The 20,443-nt window shown below is 43.0% G+C and overlaps 1 protein-coding gene, 1 long non-coding RNA gene and 1 other non-coding gene across 3 annotated transcripts in view; all 3 read right to left on the bottom strand.

Moving 5' to 3' along the window:
* Positions 1-460: 460 nt before the first annotated feature.
* Positions 461-20,443, bottom strand: part of LOC103514594 (jmjC domain-containing histone demethylation protein 1-like) — a 41,347-nt gene continuing 21,364 nt past the window's right edge. The window contains exons 8-26 of the mRNA XM_026827521.1: positions 20,246-20,380; positions 19,867-20,015; positions 17,647-17,858; positions 17,216-17,243; positions 16,588-16,698; positions 15,990-16,100; positions 15,287-15,355; positions 14,976-15,191; positions 13,767-13,975; positions 13,186-13,289; positions 12,538-12,703; positions 11,736-11,949; positions 9,280-9,313; positions 9,222-9,234; positions 8,178-8,364; positions 7,528-7,718; positions 6,757-7,027; positions 6,151-6,375; positions 461-815 (exon numbers count right to left, since the gene is read on the bottom strand). Coding sequence (XP_026683322.1) covers positions 649-815; positions 6,151-6,375; positions 6,757-7,027; positions 7,528-7,718; positions 8,178-8,364; positions 9,222-9,234; positions 9,280-9,313; positions 11,736-11,949; positions 12,538-12,703; positions 13,186-13,289; positions 13,767-13,975; positions 14,976-15,191; positions 15,287-15,355; positions 15,990-16,100; positions 16,588-16,698; positions 17,216-17,243; positions 17,647-17,858; positions 19,867-20,015; positions 20,246-20,380 — 2,812 coding nt within the window. The 3' untranslated portion in view covers positions 461-648. The remainder of the gene's footprint in view (positions 816-6,150; positions 6,376-6,756; positions 7,028-7,527; positions 7,719-8,177; positions 8,365-9,221; positions 9,235-9,279; positions 9,314-11,735; positions 11,950-12,537; positions 12,704-13,185; positions 13,290-13,766; positions 13,976-14,975; positions 15,192-15,286; positions 15,356-15,989; positions 16,101-16,587; positions 16,699-17,215; positions 17,244-17,646; positions 17,859-19,866; positions 20,016-20,245; positions 20,381-20,443) is intronic.
* LOC113469658 lies at positions 13,609-13,755 on the bottom strand. The gene has a single exon (XR_003393006.1). It is a non-coding gene; the product is annotated as a U4 spliceosomal RNA (small nuclear RNA).
* Positions 18,810-20,077, bottom strand: LOC113469657. The gene is made up of 2 exons (XR_003393005.1): positions 19,867-20,077; positions 18,810-18,871 (listed from the first exon to the last, which is right to left on the bottom strand). It is a non-coding gene; the product is annotated as an uncharacterized LOC113469657 (long non-coding RNA).

The following is a 20,443-nucleotide window of genomic DNA, read 5'->3' as shown; positions in this document are numbered from 1 at the left end:
GTGCTTCTCCTTCTTTATCTTCTTGGTGGGCGGGGGCGTTAACCTCTCGTCCTTGACGCGAAAACCTGACCAATCACAACAGAGAGAACCAAAATGTACGTAAAGCGGCCCAAAATTTCCGAAAAGTTTCGCCGAATAGGGGCCTTTGGGGTCCCGCATATATGGTTTTATTTAAACTGAGTTTGTCCGTCTGTTAATAATTACCTAATTACCTATAGATCAAATTGTATAATTAACTATTGGGCCACTATAACTATCTGGGGATTCAGATCTATCGGAATAGACAAGTTGGTACAATATGTATTGTATTTTGGATGGTACTTACAAGGGTTTTCTAAAAAAATAAAAAATAATAATAATAATAATTATTATAATAATCATCCTAAGTTTTCGTGATTTTTTTCTTTCTTTTGCAGTGGGATTGAACGAAATGCGAGGTAGGAGACGAAGTGAGAGGTGTGGAATATGAGGTAGGAGACGAAGTGAGAGGTGGGAAATATGAGGTAGGAGACGAAATTGATTGTTCGTCATTATTGTTCTGGAGAGAAAATTGTGTGAGCTGTTCAGAGTTAGTTGGTGTAAGCGTTGAGCCATACTAGTTGACTTTTTCTTGTTACGAAACACTCAAGCTAATCAATTACATAAACATTACAAGTTGGTTACCTGCACAATGTATCGCAGGGAAATATCCGTGATGTCACACCCAGCCAGTTTGAGTGTGGTCAGATTACGAAGCCGTGACTTTGTATCGTGTAAACCCGGCCTAGAGTCTTGAGGAGGAGAGAGAATGTCCCTCAGACTCGCATCGTTCATACCTGAATAAGAAGAGGAAACATATTATTATTACTTTGTATCGTGTAGACCCGGCCTAGAGTCTTGAGGAGGAGAGAGAATGTCCCTCAGACTGGCATCGTTCATACCTGAATAAGAAGAGGAAACATATTATTATTATTACTTTGTATCGTGTAGACCCGGCCTAGAGTCTTGAGGAGGAGAGAGAATGTCCCTCAGACTGGCATCGTTCATACCTGAATAAGAAGAGGAAACATATTATTATTATTACTTTGTATCGTGTAGACCCGGCCTAGAGTCTTGAGGAGGAGAGAGAATGTCCCTCAGACTGGCATCGTTCATACCTGAATAAGAAGAGGAAACATATTATTATTATTACTTTGTATCGTGTAGACCCGGCCTAGAGTCTTGAGGAGGAGAGAGAATGTCCCTCAGACTGGCATCGTTCATACCTGAATAAGAAGAGGAAACATATTATTATTATTACTTTGTATCGTGTAGACCCGGCCTAGAGTCTTGAGGAGGAGAGAGAATGTCCCTCAGACTGGCATCGTTCATACCTGAATAAGAAGAGGAAACATATTATTATTATTACTTTGTATCGTGTAGACCCGGCCTAGAGTCTTGAGGAGGAGAGAGAATGTCCCTCAGACTGGCATCGTTCATACCTGAATAAGAAGAGGAAACATATTATTATTATTACTTTGTATCGTGTAGACCCGGCCTAGAGTCTTGAGGAGGAGAGAGAATGTCCCTCAGACTGGCATCGTTCATACCTGGTCCAAAATGGCTGAGGTGTAAGGCAAACCTAACCTTGAGGGAAAATGCTATTTATTTTATTTTTCTTTTTTTTACCAATCCAGTCTAGTCTCACCTCGCGGTTCCGTACCTGGCTCGGAAGTGGCGGGGTTTGTATTCGATGTTCTTGCCGTCGGCGCAGCACTTGCTGCACTCCCAACTATTGGGCAGATCCTCATTCACCATGCCCTCAGCATTGGGGAAGTGCTTGTCCAGACACTCTGGATGTACAATCTGATAGCATACACTGCACTCCATCAGTGTACTGGCTGTGTCCTGGGAATAGAATAATAAGTATAAGTACAGGTATATATAAGATCCTCAGCATTGGGGAAGTGCTTGTCCAGACACTCTGGATGTACAATCTGATAGCATACACTGCACTCCATCAGTGTACTGGCTGTGTCCTGGGAATAGAATAATAAGTACATAAGAATGTATAAGTACAGGTATATAAGATCCTCAGCAAACTGGTTGTGACCTTAAACAGGGAGCAGACTAGCCTAGTCTGGCTGGAGGACTTTAAGCAGGGAGGATACCAGCCAGAAGTTTCCCCTGCTGAAGAATTAGCAAAGGTTGAGTGCGAAGGGCATCCACTCGTAAAATTTGTAGCCAAAACCTCAAAGCAATCACCCTAGTTAGGGCTGATTGAGAGGCTGTCGAAAAACGCCGACCCCGTCTGGTCGGCGGTCACGGGAAAAGGCGAAGAAAAAGAAGAAGAATGTTCGTATCCAAGGACAGATATCTTTGGAGGTCCATTGTGGAGGAGGCCAAGGCCCACATCGGGCTGTCGAGCCGTTTGGTCAAGTAAGGTAAACAAAGCCAAATCACTATGGCTCAGATAGCTGAACACGGGCAGAATGACGGACTTGTTGAGAGCGAGCGAGTCTTGTGCTTCGGCGGTTGCGTCGCTTGTTTTGTCTTTCTTGCTCCCCCCGGTGCCGTTGGTGGTAGCCGTGTCCGCGGGAGGGGTGGTCAAGGAGCCGGCAGCGGGGGTCGTGGAAAATGTGGGGACCTTTAGAAGGGGAAATGAGATGATTTAGTTAGTTAGAATAGAATAATAATATTAGTTGAGATGTCAAAAAACCTTGGTGAGGAGGTTGGTGCGGTGGAATTCAGATGTTTTGGTGGTTCCCAATGGCGTCCATTCCCATGGAAGATAGAGGAACACCGCTTAACTTCCTCTTCACGGATTCTAAGACCAAAAGTAGATCAACATACTGTATATAGGATTATAGCTTCCCCTTTTGAAACTCTCACGCCACGTGAATGGTGGTTTTAAGTCTTGGAATTTTGTTATTTTTTTCTGTACTTAGGTACCTATTGCATTGTATTCTATTATGTATTGTTCAATGTTCGAAATTCTAATAAAGTGTTAGTAAGTAATAACACTAAAATTGTTTTATAATTATTAAGACAGCCAAGAACAACGTGACCCTAAAGACTGCCAGGTATAGTGAGTGCTCACTTAACCTCCATTTCCATTTTCAGTCTACTTACCGGAGGGAGGGGTTCTTTCTTAATGGCCGCAGTAACCGGGGCCGGCCGTACCACATACATGGCCCTCTTCATGGCCTTGTGTGAGTCCCGGCTCAGTTGTTGAGCTAGCTGGGCGCGCAGTGCTACCTTCTTTTCGGGAGGAGGCCCCACCACGGTCGGCCCGTGTGACTGAGACGTACTGGGGGGCTCAACTGAAACAGAACAAAGTTGTCATTTAGAAAGCGGCGACAGTAATGGCCTTGTGTGAGTCCCGGCTCAGTTGTTGAGCTAGCTGGGCGCGCAGTGCTACCTTCTTTTCGGGAGGAGGCCCCACCACGGTCGGTCCGTGTGACTGAGACGTACTGGGGGGCTCAACTGAAACAGAACAAAGTTGTCATTTAGAAAGCGGCGACAGTACTGAAAAAGGTCAAAGAGTAGTGACGTCAGAGTTTAAGAAATGTGCAGAAACGTATGCGCACAGACACATTAATTGCATAGAAATGCGTGCGCACAAACACATCAAACATATTAATGTTAATGTGTGTTGCCTGCGAGGGAGCTTTGCTCGGGACAGTTGATGTGACGTCATAGTGTACGGGAGCGTATGCCGTGACGTCAGCGTTCAAGATTTACCGGTACTTTTTAAATCGATATATCCCGGGATCTAGAGGTCGTAGAAGAAAAAGAAATATCTTATGTGCCTCATTTTTCCTGCTCTTTGACTTTGAAACCTCACCCAAGTAAGCGCAAATGGACTATTGGAAAAAGGGAATAGTTTGGGAACCGCTATTCTATGCTACTTACATCTGGTTCGTCGTCTCCGAGGGCCGCCCTCCGGTTTCACCCGAAGCGGCTTCGGCAGTTTCCGTTCCTTCTCGACCCCCCCTCCCCCACCCCCCCCCCCCCCCCCTTTACTTTATTTTTGCTCCTTTACTATGGGGCGATCGCTACGAAAAAAAAACGGCAGTAAAATGCTCATCTTTTTTTTAATATAAAGAGCTCCCTCCGTTCGCTCAATAATTACCTGTGACGGATTTCTCCGAGGAATCATAGCGATGTTGTTCGACCAGTGTGCGTACGTCCTTGATCAGTTCTACAGGATCCGTACACTGGGACATGTCCAGGTGCGAGAGCTGCGGGATATTCTGTGGAAAATTGCGGGGAGGAAGGTTATTTTACTAGTTTTTTTTTTTGTAGTTTTGTCAATAATGGGGATATTATTATTATGTTAAGGCCGTCTCGTCTCGTCTTGTCTTGTTCCCTTGTGTGCCGCGTCCATTTTTGTTTACGGCTATTGCACTGCACTAATAGGGATATGATAGGATAGGCTTTTTTAATTAATTTCCTAGAACAATTCCATTTAACTCAATGAACTAGGAGCTGAATCCTCTTCGTCTAAAATAGCTAAATTTTGTGTCGACTGAGGGGGAAACAGCTCAGGTCTTAACAATTAATTCTATCGTAGATATTCTTTCTCGTGATGACTTCTTTTGCTTATATATGTAATCAATTTTATTTTGTACAAATATACAATTGTATGTGGTACAATGTTAAAACTAAAACTAAACCTATAATAATAAAATAGTGTACAATAATATAATCTGTGATAAGCCCACCGTGTCTGCCATAATACCTATATTCTATAATCGTAGATAGTGTGAGTAGATAGGTAGTAGATAGTGAGAGAAGTGTGAGGTAGGAGACGAAGTGATAGGTAGGAGGCGAAGTGTGAGGTGGGAAATGCGAGGTAGGAGACGAAGTGAGAGGTGTGGAATATGAGGTAGGAGACGAAGTGAGAGGTGGGAAATATGAGGTAGGAGACGGAGTGAGAGGTAGGAGACGAAGTGAGAGGTGTGGAATATGAGGTAGGAGACGAAGTGAGAGGTGGGAAATATGAGGTAGGAGACGGAGTGAGAGGTAGGAGACGAAGTGAGAGGTGTGGAATATGAGGTAGGAGACGAAGTGAGAGGTGGGAAATATGAGGTAGGAGACGGAGTGAGAGGTAGGAGACGAAGTGAGAGGTGTGGAATGTGAGGTAGGAGACGTATAGAATGGTAAAAGACGAGAACAAAGATGTGAGATATGAGGGGTTATGGAGGCCGCAGGACAGATCCATCCAGAATCTCCTGAAAAGAATATGGAGCAGCGACAAGTAGAGAATCCTTCAAAGTCTCCCGGAATGTACCCAATGGAAGAGATTTCAGATCATCAGACAACTTATTGAACAAGTTAATACCTTGTAAGAGAAAAGATCCTAGAGTCTTGAGGAGGAGAGAGAATGTCCCTCAGACTGGCATCGTTCATACCTGAATAAGAAGAGGAAACATATTATTATTACTTTGTATCGTGTAGACCCGGCCTAGAGTCTTGAGGAGGAGAGAGAATGTCCCTCAGACTGGCATCGTTCATACCTGAATAAGAAGAGGAAACATATTATTATTACTTTGTATCGTGTAGACCCGGCCTAGAGTCTTGAGGAGGAGAGAGAATGTCCCTCAGACTGGCATCGTTCATACCTGAATAAGAAGAGGAAACATATTATTATTACTTTGTATCGTGTAGACCCGGCCTAGAGTCTTGAGGAGGAGAGAGAATGTCCCTTAGACTCAGACTGGCATCGTTCATACCTGAAAGAGAAGAAAAATATTAGGGAAGAGTGGTAACGCGCTTGCTTTTCAAGCAGAAGGTCCCGTGTCCGACAGTCCGACTCTTACCGCCAACAACAAAATAATGAATGACACTAAATAAATGCCGTTTCTTTGTGTTACTATATCACAACTTTGGTACTCAATCCAGCATTGTAGGATTTTCCAAAAAATCTCAATAATCCCAACACCTTATCTAACATGCTGGCATCGATCGCTATGCGAATTTATATTTTACATAGCTACTCATTTTCCTCACGAGACTGAGTGGGCCCCGCAACAGCCAGCCACGGAATCCATCATTTGCATGATACAATTTTTTTGACCCCGCCGTGAATCGAACCTGATTCCCCGCGTGCGAGTGCAGTAACCACTACGCCATGGGAGCTGACTAGATGAAGAAAAATAAGAACTAGTAGAAGCAGCAGATTCTTACCATTGACAAAGCTGAGATCCAGGGAAAGCAGAGGGGGACATGTGCACGTTCTCAGGGCAGCTACGCCCATATACGAGCAGCCCTGCAGGGACAGCTCCTTCAGTTGGGGCAAACGGACCACTAGCCAGGCTAGCTGTCGCTTAGCTATGGCTGTCCAGTCCAGAATTAGGGCGCGGGGCTGACGACGGACAATCCCGTTGAGACAATGGGCTGTCAGATGTTTGCCTGAAGGAGGAGAGGGGAATAGAACAATAATAACAGTGCTTATTCTCCAATAGGACTGAAAAGTCCCTTTACTCCAGTAGTAGGCTACTGCTATTACTGTGGTTAAATTCTCAAATTACATTGAGGATCAAAAATTCCATACCTCGGCTGGGATTGAACCCACGCCCTCCTGTTTACCAGGCGAGCGTCTTGACCACTACGCCACCGAGGTAGATTAAAGGTAGAAACAAACTACGATCACTTCACATCACGTGAGCTCATGGGGAGTCAGAAAGATACGATTCAAAGTTTTCTCATAATATTGTAGGTTATCCCGTTCAGGACAGCCATACTATCACGTCACGTGAGCTCACGTGATGGTAGTGTGGTTCTATTACTCACCTGTCAAGTTCATTCGAGTCCACAGGCTAGGATCCACACTGAGTTGAGACCAGGTCTTACACACGGCCGCGCACAAAGCCAAATCACTATGGCTCAGATAGCTGAACACGGGCAGAATGACGGACTTGTTGAGAGCGAGCGAGTCTTGTGCTTCGGCGGTTGCGTCGCTTGTTTTGTCTTTCTTGCTCCCCCCGGTGCCGTTGGTGGTAGCCGTGTCCGCGGGAGGGGTGGTCAAGGAGCCGGCAGCGGGGGTCGTGGAAAATGTGGGGACCTTTAGAAGGGGAAATGAGATGATTTAGTTAGTTAGAATAGAATAATAATATTAGTTGAGATGTCAAAAAACCTTGGTGAAGAGGTTAATGCGGTGGAATTCAGATGTTTTGGTGGTTCTCAATGGCGTATCCTCCATGGAAGATAGAGGAACACCGCTTAACTTCCTCTCAACGGATTCTAAGACCAAAAGTAGATCGACATACTGTATATAGGATTATAGCTTCCCCTTTTGAAACTCTCACGCCACGTGAATGGTGGTTTTAAGTCTTGGAATTTTGTTATTTTTTTCTGTAGGTACCTATTGCATTGTATTCTATTTTGTATTGTTCAATGTTCGAAATTCTAATAAAGTGTTAGTAAGTAATAACACTAAAATTGTTTTATAATTATTAAGACAGCCAAGAACAACGTGACCCTATGATGGCCGAAACGAAAAAAAAGACTGCCAGGTATAGTGAGTGCTCACTTAACCTCGATTTCCATTTCCAGTCTACTTACCGGAGGGAGGGGCTCTTTCTTAATGGCCGCAGTAACCGGGGCCGGCCGTACCACATACATGGCCCTCTTCATGGCCTTGTGTGAGTCCCGGCTCAGTTGTTGAGCTAGCTGGGCGCGCAGTGCTACCTTCTTTTCGGGAGGAGGCCCCACCACGGTCGGCCCGTGTGACTGAGACGTACTGGGGGGCTCAACTGAAACAGAACAAAGTTGTCATTTAGAAAGCGGCGACAGTAAGTCAAATTCAAAGACCCCCTCGAATCGATTGGGATGTTTTGACAAAAATATTTCTATAGAGAAAACACAAGGGTATTGGAAGGAAATTTCCGGGAGACCAAAAATGGACCCGCTCAGTTCTGGGTCCCCATATTTCAAGGATCAACGTGCCTTGATTCAAGGAACTCAAATTTAATCAAAATCAGACCAGGCAATCGGGAGTTATAGCGGAACAATCATTCGAACACACAAACATCTAAACCAAATTCAAAACGGTCGAGTTAAAACATAGACCTCACTATCGTTCGATCAAGAAATCCCCAAACCACTGACCACCCCATTCACAGGCCAAAAACTACAGCCATTAATAGACTTTATCACGTTGGTGATTTTTTTTTCTAACTCACTCGATGTGGGCTAGCTAAATTCCTACTCACCTATGGGCAGGGTGGGGGAGGCTACTTGACTAGCGGAATTACTGCTGGACGGGGAGGCATGTTTCCTCTCTTTTCCTCCTCCACTGCTCGACTTTCCCTCTTTGTCTCTCCTGTGGTGTTTCTTCTTGGAAGAGGAAGAAGAAGAAGAGGAGGAAGAAGAAGATGAAGAAGACGAAGAGGAAGAAGACGAAGAGGACGAAGAAGAGGAGGTGGAGGGGGTGGGAGAGCTTTCCTTGATTTTCTGAAAAAAACCGAAAACAAAGTTGATAGAAAAAAAACAATAAATTTATTGATGAGCTGCCCAAAGTTTGGCTTACCAGATGACACAGCATACTACTCAGACAGAATTAAAATCAGAATTGTTACAATAAAATCAGACTGAAATTATTATACTCCCTCAAAAAAAATGTTACATTAAAAACAATTTGAAAAAAAAAAAAACTGAAATTATTAAAAAAAAAAAAAAAAAAAAAAAAAAAAAAACATGGATATTCATCGGTATAGGTGGTTGATATTGATATTGAATCTTCATTGTGGAGAGCTATTAGAGGATAAAATTCACACAATCAATCAAATTTTGCAAAAGGCGTGATTATGGTCGCATGTAAAAAGTATAGTGCTCATTAATACTGCTCGCATAGGACTGAAAAGTCCCTTTTCTCTAGCAGTAGGCTACTGCTATTATTATGGTCAAATCCTCAAATTTTATAGAGGATAAAATAAAATTCTATACCCTATCTGGGATTGACCCCACGCCCTCCTGTTTGTGTTTACCAGGCGAGCTTCTTGACCACTACTTACTGACCGGTTATTTTCTGGAGGTTTATAAGGGTGTTTGTAAAGGAAGATATCGTTTGTAAAGGAAGATATCATATCGATGCTGCCATTTTTTTTTTCTTTTTTTTTTTACTTCCTCTTTGTCTCTCCTGTGGTGTTTCTTCTTGGAAGAGGAAGAAGAAGAAGAGGAGGAAGAAGAAGATGAAGAAGACGAAGAGGAAGATGAAGAAGAGGACGAGGAAGAGGAGGTGGAGGGGGTGGGAGAGCTTTCCTTGATTTTCTGAAAAAAAACGAAAACAAATTTGATAGAAAAAAAAACAATAACTCCCGGATCAGTTCTGGTACACTCTTCTTGTTACCTGAAAACATACATAAAACCATTGGCACAGTCAAATCAGACCAGAAAGAATGCCCATACGAGAATTAGCACAGTCAAATTAGACCAAAAAAAGTAAAAAAAGACCTATACTTGTATGTGTTATTTTTTAACCCATCAAATATACGAGACCTTGTTTAGACTGCTGGGGTAAAGGGACTTTTCAGTCCTATTCGGGCAGGATAAACAAGGTATATTCTATTCTTTTCTATTCTATTCTATTCTATACGAGAATTAGCACAGACAAATTAGAAAAAAGCTCTTATGATACAATGAGGCCTAAAATCTGATATAGGAAAAACTATTCGGGAAGCTCGGCCTAGTCGGTTTGGCTTTGGAGCGTAAAGTGCCTGCTCTCTTAACGCTAGGTTCCAGGATCAACTTCCGCGCCAGGGCGGATTCTATCCTGAATGGATAATATTCGTTCTCGGAACGGCTGGCTTTCTCCTACCCCGTCTTCTCTCTCTTCGTTTTGGGAACGATAAGACCTTGGCAGTTACAGTTCCCTTTATCAAACCTAAACCAACTACCAAAAAACTACCAGAGATTCAGTGAACTGTAGAATTCTCTAAGAAGAAAAGGCCCATACGGGCATCGCAAAAGCACATTTGGGCCCCCAAAAAAAATCGGTTGTTACCATCACACGATTTTTACATTGCAGCTAATCATTTTCCACAAGTTTGGCCATGCCTCGGGATGAACTAGCGGGATTCCGGAGCGAAGCGACGGAATTCAGCTAGTTATACTACATTTACAGCCAGATTATTCGTCAGCAGTTTTATTCCCGGCTGCTGATTGACACGCGTAGATAGTTAAATTTATTCAAGAAGATAGAGGTAATAATAAACTTTTACTGGGCCTATTGATTTGATACCTCTGGTCCACTTGATTAATAAGGAATTTTAATTGTGTTGAGCATAAATGCCTGTCACAAATGTCGTTCCCTGCTTAATGCACTACGCTAAATTTTATGACTTGACTAGGACTCGAACCACCAACCTCCAGATCCGAAGTCCACGGCGCTAACCACTACACCACTGAGGTTGGTGCTACACCACTGAGGTTGGTCACTTGATTAATAACTTACAACCGAGGGTTGCTTGACATAATTCTCAAGCTTGGTATGACTGAATTCCAATGAGATCACATTCAATAGTCTGTCCTTATCCGGGTCTTCGTAGTATCTGAAATATGCAACAAACAACAAGACAATGAAGGAATAGGTACACCAGCTCCCAAAGGACCATTAAAGTTAAACGACATTGCGCGTGGTTGGTCACGCATTTGGAAAATCGTGGCTTTCCCCAACATCACATAGACGGGGTGAAGTTAAAGGTGGGTTTTCACCAACGCGACTTTTGCCGCGCGACTCTCGACAAAAGTCGCATAGTGGAAACGTGTTGCGCGACACGAAAAAAAGTCGTGCGACCATGCGACTTCTATCCGATGAAAGTCGGTCCGGATCAAAGGAATGTCGCGTGGCGACAGTAAGTCAAATTCAAAGACCCCCTCGAATCGATTGGGATGTTTTGACAAAAATATTTCTATAGAGAAAACACAAGGGTATTGGAAGGAAATTTCCGGGAGACCAAAAATGGACCCGCTCAGTTCTGGGTCCCCATATTTCAAGGATCAACGTGCCTTGATTCAAGGAACTCAAATTTAATCAAAATCAGACCAGGCAATCGGGAGTTATAGCGGAACAATCATTCGAACACACAAACATCTAAACCAACTCCCCCCGCTCTCTCCCTCTCCTTCTTCTGATAATAGTAGGAGGTTTTCGGTTTCTTCTCTTTGTTGCCATAGCGTTTGGCCAGGAGCAGGCGCATTTCTCGCTCCTTGTCCACCACAATGCGAAGTACGGGGCGACCTGGAAGTCAGATGGACAGGGTTAGGTCTTGGGTTCGATGCCCACCATCGACAAAAAAATAAATAAAATAATATTCTACTAGGTATTTACTTATTTATGTTATATTTGGCAATGTATACTTACAAGTCTTATTATCGCGACTCGGAGTTTCATCTGCTTTGTATACATTTTCAAGGGAAACATAACAACATAAGTAAATAGTATTTAGAAAGGATGTCTAAATTAAAGAAATTCATGAATATAATAATAAAACCTGAATGGATAATATTCGTTCTCGGAACGGCTGGCTTTCTCCTACCCCGTCTTCTTTCTCTCTTCGTTTTGGGAACGATAAGACCTTAGCAGTTACAGTTCCCTTTATCAAACCTAAACCAAATACCAAAAAACTACCAGAGATTCAGTGAACTATGGAATTCTCTAAGAAGAAAAGGCCCATACGGGCATCGCAAAAGCACATATGGGCCCCAAAAGAATCAATTGTTACCATCACACGATTTTTACATTCCAGCTAATCAGAGGATCTTATATTTACCTGGTAGCGAGTGCAGGTAGGATACAATGGCTTTGAGTCCGTGCAACTCATGAGGTGTCAAATGTATATGGCCACCACTGGAGGCATGTTTTTCCAGTCTAGCATGCGGGTCTGGGGTGGCTAGATGGGTTTTGCCCAGGAGGCAGTGGACATACTTCTCGAGAACGTACCACAACATCTCCGTGAAGAATGGGTAGCGGAATTTTTGAGGCACCTGGTAAGAGAACAAAGAATTAGAATTAATAAGAGAGCCATTGTATCAAGAGAGCCTATAGAAGAATGGGGAGCAGAGCTTTTGAGGCAGCTGGTGATATGGAAGAGTATAAGGGAATTAATAAGAGAGCCTACAGTCAGCTTGGAAGGTAGGTCACCTGCCTCGTGAGAAGGGCGGTATTTAAAAGGGTTCCATTATTATGTGGCCAAATTCTCAAATAAATGAGGATGAAATTCCATGCCTCGCCTGGGATCGAACACACGTCCTCCTGTTTACCAGGCGAGCGTCTTGACCACTACACCACCGAGGCAGGTCATCTTCTTCTTTTACTGCACCTTTTGCAATTTAAGACCTAGGTAACTACAAAACTTATTACCTTTATATGATGATACAATGGATACACGTTCCGGTTTTGATCTTATCCGACTCGAGTTTCGTCCATCTCCGTGGACTTTTTCAAGGAAACTTCATAACTTTATAACCTAGGATGTCTAATATAAACATATTTAATAATAATTTAAGACCTCTTTTACTTTCCATTTTTATTATTACCTACATTAAAACACACACCACACACACAAACATTACCTTGGTGGTATCTTCCACTTTGGCCACTCGCAGTTGTTTCTCGATCCCGTAGGAGTGCAGGAAGTTGCCCCCAAACACCAGACTGTCGCGTGGTGTGTACACTGCGTGCACCCAGCCCGTGGGTATGAAGAATGTGTTCCCCGCAGTGAGTGTGATTCGGCCACACCTGTGAAATGGGGGGAGAAGAAACGAGGGTATGATATTGCTTAAAAGTGCGAAAATTGACGATTACGTCATTTTTTTCGGAAAGAAACATGAATATTGAATGAAAACTAGCCCAATCCCAGATAACTCTACAAAGAGGATGCACGGACTCCAAAAAAGAGGATGCGAAAACCTCCTAGATCCCGAAATAAAACTAGCTGGAAATCACCCGTTTTCGTCTTTTTCTTTATTATTATTTTCCCGTGTACAGACGGGGTCGGCGTTTTTTGTGAGCCTCTCAATCAGCCCTAACTAGGTTGATTGCTTTGGGCTGACATTTGATTTTGGCTACAAATTTTCAGAGTTTGTGGGTGCCCTTCGTACTCAGCCTTAGCTATTTCTTAAGGGAAGGAAATTCAGGCTGGTATACTCCCTGTTTAAAGTCCCCCAGCCAGGCAAGGTAAGAATGCAAAAGTTGGTGTGTTCATGTGAACTGCCGCTTACCTTTCTACTGTGTCTCCAAAGAAGATGTCTCCCTGTTTACCACTAAGTACCCACTGCTCATACAGTTTGATATTATGTTCTGTAGGCGGGATCAGCCAGAATACCTGAGGAAATGAAAAACACCTTCTATTAGTAGAAGTAGTTGCCATTAAGCAATGAATCTTATATCATAAAAAATAATAAGATCCATAATAAAATAATAACTGAAAAGGTGTGATACAGCAAACTGTAAGAACTTCGAAATAACAACCGCCCTGGGCGGGATTCGAACCCAGCACCAAGAGGAAAAGCTTAAAGGAAGGCTAAGAGAAGGTTTAAATTTTAAAACATTCGGTTTTTTACCTTGTTGGTATAAATAGGGCCATCGACTATAATAAACGCCCTATGTCATTACGACCTGGTTAAATCTTTTGTGCCTTTAGTATGCGTTTTCAACTAGCAATAATCGCACCTCGAATAAACCTCATTGGTCTGGTTAGATATTTTGTGCCTTTAGTATGCGTTTTTAACTAGCAATAATCGCACCTCGAATAAACCTCATTGGTTACTATATCGCCGCTGCAAAAAGTCTGGTTGCTTACCTTGCTACCTTTGAGTATATGGTACCACACCGAGGTGCCTCCGAAATCAATGTGGAAGTCCGTATAGCATCCTTTGACACTCATGAGACAATATTTCTGCACCTTGGGGTACTTCATCTCGTCGATGGCATTGGTCGCCTCAATCTGAGCCTCCTTCAAGTGGCGAGGCCAGACACAGTCCACCCAGTCTATTTGACGCACCTGTGAGGGGAGGGACGTGAGTATGAGTCACCCTGTTTTAATAGCAATAGCTCATCCCTAAAGGGGATTTAGCTAAAACTTGTTAGGTGGTGCAACATTAGACTGTTGAGATAAAAGGAGTATGTGTCCTACTTTGTCACCCTGTTTTAATGAATAGCTCATCCCTAAAGGGGATTTAGCTAAAACTTGTTAGGTGGTGCACCATTAGACTGTTGAGATAAAAGGAGTATGTGTCCTACTTTGACAGTCTAAATAAAGCACCTCTGGGTTTTGGTATAAATAAATTTCGGCCCCCCAAAAAAAAAAACTTTTACAAGGTTACATATATTTTAATTCAGGCCTCTGCTTGCTTGATTTGTATGGGTCAAATATTGCGATTGACTGTTAAAACCACTTTTACTGTTTAAAAAATAAAATATATCCCGTAGATAGTTAAATTATCTGCTAAAAAAAAAAAAAAAAAAAAAAAAAAAAACTTTTACAAAAAAAAAACTTTTACAAGGTTACATATATTTTAATTCAGACCTCTGCTTGCTTGATTTGTTCGGGTCAAATCTTGCAATTGACTGTTAAAACCACTTTTACTGTTTAAAAAATAAAATATATCCGGTAGATAGTTAAATTTATTTTGAAAAAGGTCAAAGAGTAGTGACGTCAGAGTTTAAGAAATGTGCAGAAACGTATGCGCACAGACACATTAATTGCATAGAAATGCGTACGCACAAACACATCAAACACATTAATGTGTGTTGCCTGCGAGGGAGCTTTGCTCGGGACAGTTGATGTGACGTCATAGTGTACGGGAGCGTGTGCCGTGACGTCAGAGTTCAATATTTACCGATACTTTTTTAATCGATATATCCCGGGATCTAGAGGTCGTAGAAGAAAAAGAAATATCTTATGTGCCTCTTTTTTCCTGCTCTTTGACTTTGAAACCTCACCCAAGTAAGCGCAACTGGACTATTGGAAAAGGGAATAGTTTGGGAACCGCTATTCTATGCTACTTACATCTGGTTCGTCGTCTCCGAGGGCCTCCCTCCGGTTTCACCCGAAGCGGCTTCGGCAGTTTCCGCTCTTTTTCCACCCCTCCCCCCGCTCTCTCCCTCTCCTTCTTCTGGTAGTAGTAGGAGGTCTTGGGTTTCTTCTCCTTGTTGCCATAGCGTTTGGCCAGGAGTAGGCGCATTTCCCGCTCCTTGTCCACAACAATGCGAAGTACGGGACGACCTGGAAGTCAGAGGGGCAGGGTTAGGTCCTGGGTTCGATGCCCACCATCGACAAAATATGTACCTTTCACATTACGTCAGACCAAAATGTCAAACCATAGCGTTTGGCCAGGAGTAGGCGCATTTCCCGCTCCTTGTCCACAACAATGCGAAGTACGGGACGACCTGGAAGTCAGAGGGACAGGGTTAGGTCCTGGGTTCGATGCCCACCATCGACAAAATATGTACCTTTCACATTACGTCAGACCGAAATGTCAAATAAAATAAAATAAAAAATATTACTAATCCAGCGCCCTATATCACCAAAGTATGGAAAAGTATTTACAATTCCATATTTTGACCTGATTTGTCCAAATTCAAAATTCTACTTTTCCATTGGCTATTTGTAGGATACTCTTGTAACATTTTTTTTTTTTTTAAAGAGGTTTGACAGAGGGAACTGTAACTGCTAGGTATGGTCTTATCGTCCCGAAATCGAAGAGAGAAGGAAGACAGGATAGGAGAAAGCCAGCCGTTCCGAGAACGAACATTATCCCATCAGGATTAAATCCGCCCCGGGCGGGAATCGAAACCGCGGCCTAACGCTTACAAGGCAGACGCACTACCAACTACGCTAACTAGGCTGGCTCTTGTAACTTTTGAGAAGAAGAAAAAAAAATAGAATAGGTATCGTAATGATATTAATTGTCATCCAAGACATAGAAGTGACTCGGATATCGAGAGTTATCGCGTGAAAAAGAGACAAAAAAAAGGGAGTTAAAACTAAGAATCCACTCCGTTCGATCAATAATATAATTACCTGTGACGGATTTCTCTGAGGAATCATAGCGATGTTGTTCGACCAGTGTGCGTACATCCTTGATCAGTTCGACAGGATCCCGGATCAGTTCTGGTACACTCTTCTTGTTACCTGAAAACATACATAAAACCATTGGCACAGTCAATCAGACCAGAAAGAATGCCCATACGAGAATTAGCACAGTCAAATTAGCCCAAAAAAAAAGGAAAAAAAGACCTATACGAGAATTAGCACAGACAAATTAGAAAAAAGCTCTTATGGTACAATGAGGCCTAAAATCTGATATAGGACAAACTATTCGGGAAGCTCGATGTTGGTATAAATAGGGCCATCGACTATAATAAACGCCCTATGTCATTACGACCTGGTTAAATCCCAACTTAGCTAACTAGGCTGGCCAAAGAGAAGGTTTAAATATTAAAATATTCGGTTTTTTACCTTGTTGGTATAAATAGGGCCATCGGCTATAATAAACGCCCTATGTCATTGCGACCTGATGGTTAGATAAGTGACTCAGATATCGAGAGTTATCGCGTGAAAAAGAGACAAAAAAAAGGGAGTTAAAACTAAGAATCCACTCCGTTCGATCAATAATTACCTGTAACGGATTTCTCAGAGGAATCATAGCGATGTTGTTCGACCAGTGTGCGTACGTCCTTGATCAGTTCTACAGGATCGCGGATCAGTTCTGGTACACTCTTCTTGTTACCTGAAAACATACATAAAACCATTGGCACAGTCAAATCAGACCAGAAAGAATGCCTATACGAGAATTAGCACAGTCAAATTAGCCCAAAAAAAAGTAAAAAAAATACCTATACGAGAATAAGCACAGACAAATTAGAAAAAAGCTCACGGTACAATGAGGCCTAAAATCTGATATAGGACAAACTGTTCGGGAAGCTCGGTCTAAACCAAATTCAAAACGGTCGAGTTAAAACATAGACCTCACTATCGTTCGATCAAGAAATCCCCAAACCACTGACCACCCCATTCACAGGCCAAAAACTACAGCCATTAATAGACTTTATCACGTTGGTGATTTTTTTTTCTAACTCACTCGATCTAAACCAAATTCAAAACGGTCGAGTTAAAACATAGACCTCACTATCGTTCGATCAAGAAATCCCCAAACCACTGACCACCCCATTCGCAGGCCAAAAACTACAGCCATTAATAGACTTTATCACGTTGGTGATTTTTTCCAACTCACTCGGAGCATACACTGCACTCCATCAGTGTACTGGCTGTGTCCTGGGAATAGAATAATAAGTATAAGTACAGGTATATATAAGATCCTCAGCAAACTGGTAGTGACCTTAAACAGGGAGCAGACTAGCCTAGTCTGGCTGGAGTACTTTAAACAGGGAGTATACCAGCCTGAAGTTTCCCCTGCTGAAGAATTAGCAAAGGTTGAGTCCACTCGTAAAATTTGTAGTCAAAACCAAAGGTCAGCTCAAAGCAATCACCTTAGTTAGGGCTGATTGAGAGGCTGACGAAAAACGCCGACCCTGGTCACGGGAAAAGGCGAAGAAAAAGAAGAAGAATGTTCGTATCCAAGGACAGATATCTTTGGAGGTCCATTATGGAGGAGGCCAAGGCCCACATCGGGCTGTAGAGCCGTTTGGTAAAGTAAGGTAATGTTCGTATCCCTTACCTTGTTGGTTTTCTGTATAGGTATAACCAGGGGCTGTCCCCACCCGTCCAGACCGCACAGAGAGCAGGCCGCCGTTATGGGGAGCATGGGCTGCAAACATTGCCGCATGACACACGTCTGCTTAGCCCGCCCCTGGCCGCCAAACTTGACCATGTCCTGACAGAAGCCGCACTCGCCACAGTCCGCCTGCAGACATGCCTCGCATTTCTTACCTGGGGAACAACAGTGAAGGGTTAATGAGGAACAATGGATGGTGAGGGTTAAGAAATAGGGGACGATGATCTTTTTTTGGCTGCATCCTCCGTGTACAGACGGGGTCGGCGTTTTTTGTGAGCCTCTCAATCAGCCCTAACTAGGTTGATTGCTTTGGGCTGACATTTGATTTTGGCAACAAATTTTCAGAGTTTGTGGGTGCCCTTCGTACTCAGCCTTAGCTATTTCTTAAGGAAGGGAAATTCAGGCTGGTATACTCCCTGTTTAAAGTCCCCCAGCCAGGCAAGGTCAAAAGTTGGTGTGTTCATGTGAACTGCCGCTTACCTTTCTACTGTGTCTCCAAAGAAGATGTCTCCCTGTTTACCACTAAGTACCCACTGCTCATACAGTTTGATATTATGTTCTGTAGGCGGGATCAGCCAGAATACCTGAGGAAATGAAAAACACCTTCTATTAGTGGAAGTAGTTGCCATTAAGTAATGAATCTTATATTATAAAATCAAGATCCATAATAAAATAATAACTGAAAAGGTGTGATAGAGGATAGAGCAAACTGTAAGAACTTCGAAATAACAACCGCCCTGGCCGGGATTCAAACCCAGCACCAATAGGAAAAGGTTAAAGGAAGGCTAAGAGAAGGTTTTTTTTATAAGAGGTTTGACAGAGGGAACTGTAACTGCTATGGTTTTATCGTCTAGAAATCGAAGAGAGAAGGAAGACAGGATAGGAGAAAGCCAGCCGTTCCGAGAACGAATATTATCCATTCAGGATAGAATCCGCCCTGGCGCGGGAGTAGATCCTGGAACCTAGCGTTAAGAGAGCAGGCACTTTACGCTCCAAACCGACTAGGACGAGCTTCCCGAATAGTTTGTTCTATATCAGATTTCCCATCAGGATAAAATCCGCCCCGGGCGGGAATCGATTACAAGGCCTTGTAAGTGGTGACTGTGCTTCTCCTTCTTTATCTTCTTGGTGGGCGGGGGCGTTAACCTCTCGTCCTTGACGCGAAAACCTGACCAATCACAACAGAGAGAACCAAAATGTACGTAAAGCGGCCCAAAATTTCCGAAAAGTTTCGCCGAATAGGGGCCTTTGGGGTCCCGCATATATGGTTTTATTTAAACTGAGTTTGTCCGTCTGTTAATAATTACCTAATTACCTATAGATCAAATTGTATAATTAACTATTGGGCCACTATAACTATCTGGGGATTCAGATCTATCGGAATAGACAAGTTGGTACAATATGTATTGTATTTTGGATGGTACTTACAAGGGTTTTCTAAAAAAATAAAAAATAATAATAATAATAATTATTATAATAATCATCCTAAGTTTTCGTGATTTTTTTCTTTCTTTTGCAGTGGGATTGAACCTGAACCCTCCTGTTCACCAAGCGAGTGCCTTTACCACTACACCACCGTTTCTCAATTTCTACGGTCATTTCAATTCCCACCTGAATGTTTAGAGCTGTGCGGGTGGTCTTCATCGTCCGAATTGACGTCCGTAGATTCCATATCATATTGGCGACCTAGCTGTTGAAGTTCTATTATTATGTGGTCAAATTCGCAAATAAAAGATGATAGCATTCCATGCCTCGGCAGGGATTGAACCCGCGCTCTCTTGTTTACCAGACGAGCGTCTTGACCGAGACAGGTGTCTTCTTCTTTTCCACAGGTGTCTTATTCTATTATTATGTTGTGGTCAAATTCGCAAATAAAAGATGATAGCGTTCCATGCCTCGGCAGGGATTGAACCCGCGCTCTCTTGTTTACCAGACCATCGTCTTGACCGAGACAGGTGTCTTCTTCTTCTTATGCGGGGTCGGTGTTAGGAGTCAACCTTTTCCAGTCAGCTCGGTTTTGAGTTTGCTCTCGGGTCAATTCCTTTTCCTATGTATTTTCTGATAAATTTCCCGGGATTGAACCTGAACCCTCCTGTTCACCAAGCGAGTGCCTTTACCACTACACCACCGTTTCTCAATTTCTACGGTCATTTCAATTCCTACCTGAATGTTTAGAGCTGTGCGGGTGGTCTTCATCGTCCGAATTGACGTCCGTAGATTCCATATCATAATGTCGATCCTTTCGATCCCGTTTGAACGATGTGTCACTCGAACTCACCGAACTGCGGCGGTGGAAGTCAGAGGATTTTTGCCTGTGAGAGTGAAAGGGTAGAATTAAATTACGGATTTTTAAGAATTTGAATTGTTAAAGTGCTTTAAAAAAAAAAAAAAATGAATTAGCCAGCCTAGATAACTTGGAGTGTACCTTGTAAGCGCTAGGTCGCGGGTTCGATTCCCCCCCGGAGCGGATTTTATAACAGATAGGGCTCGTTCTCGGAACGGCTTTCTTTCTCCTATCCTGTCTTCCTTCTTGGCCACTCGCAGTTGTTTCTCGATCCCGTAGGAGTGCAGGAAGTTGCCCCCAAACACCAGACTGTCGCGTGGTGTGTACACTGCGTGCACCCAGCCCGTGGGTATGAAGAATGTGTTCCCCGCAGTGAGTGTGATTCGGCCACACCTGTGAAATGGGGGGAGAAGAAACGAGGGTATGATATTGCTTAAAAGTGCGAAAATTGACGAT

This window comes from Diaphorina citri, unplaced genomic scaffold (genome assembly GCF_000475195.1).
Source record: "Diaphorina citri unplaced genomic scaffold, Diaci psyllid genome assembly version 1.1 scaffold1176, whole genome shotgun sequence".
NCBI lineage: Eukaryota > Metazoa > Arthropoda > Insecta > Hemiptera > Psyllidae > Diaphorina > Diaphorina citri.
This window is presented reverse-complemented; position numbering and strand designations above follow the sequence as displayed.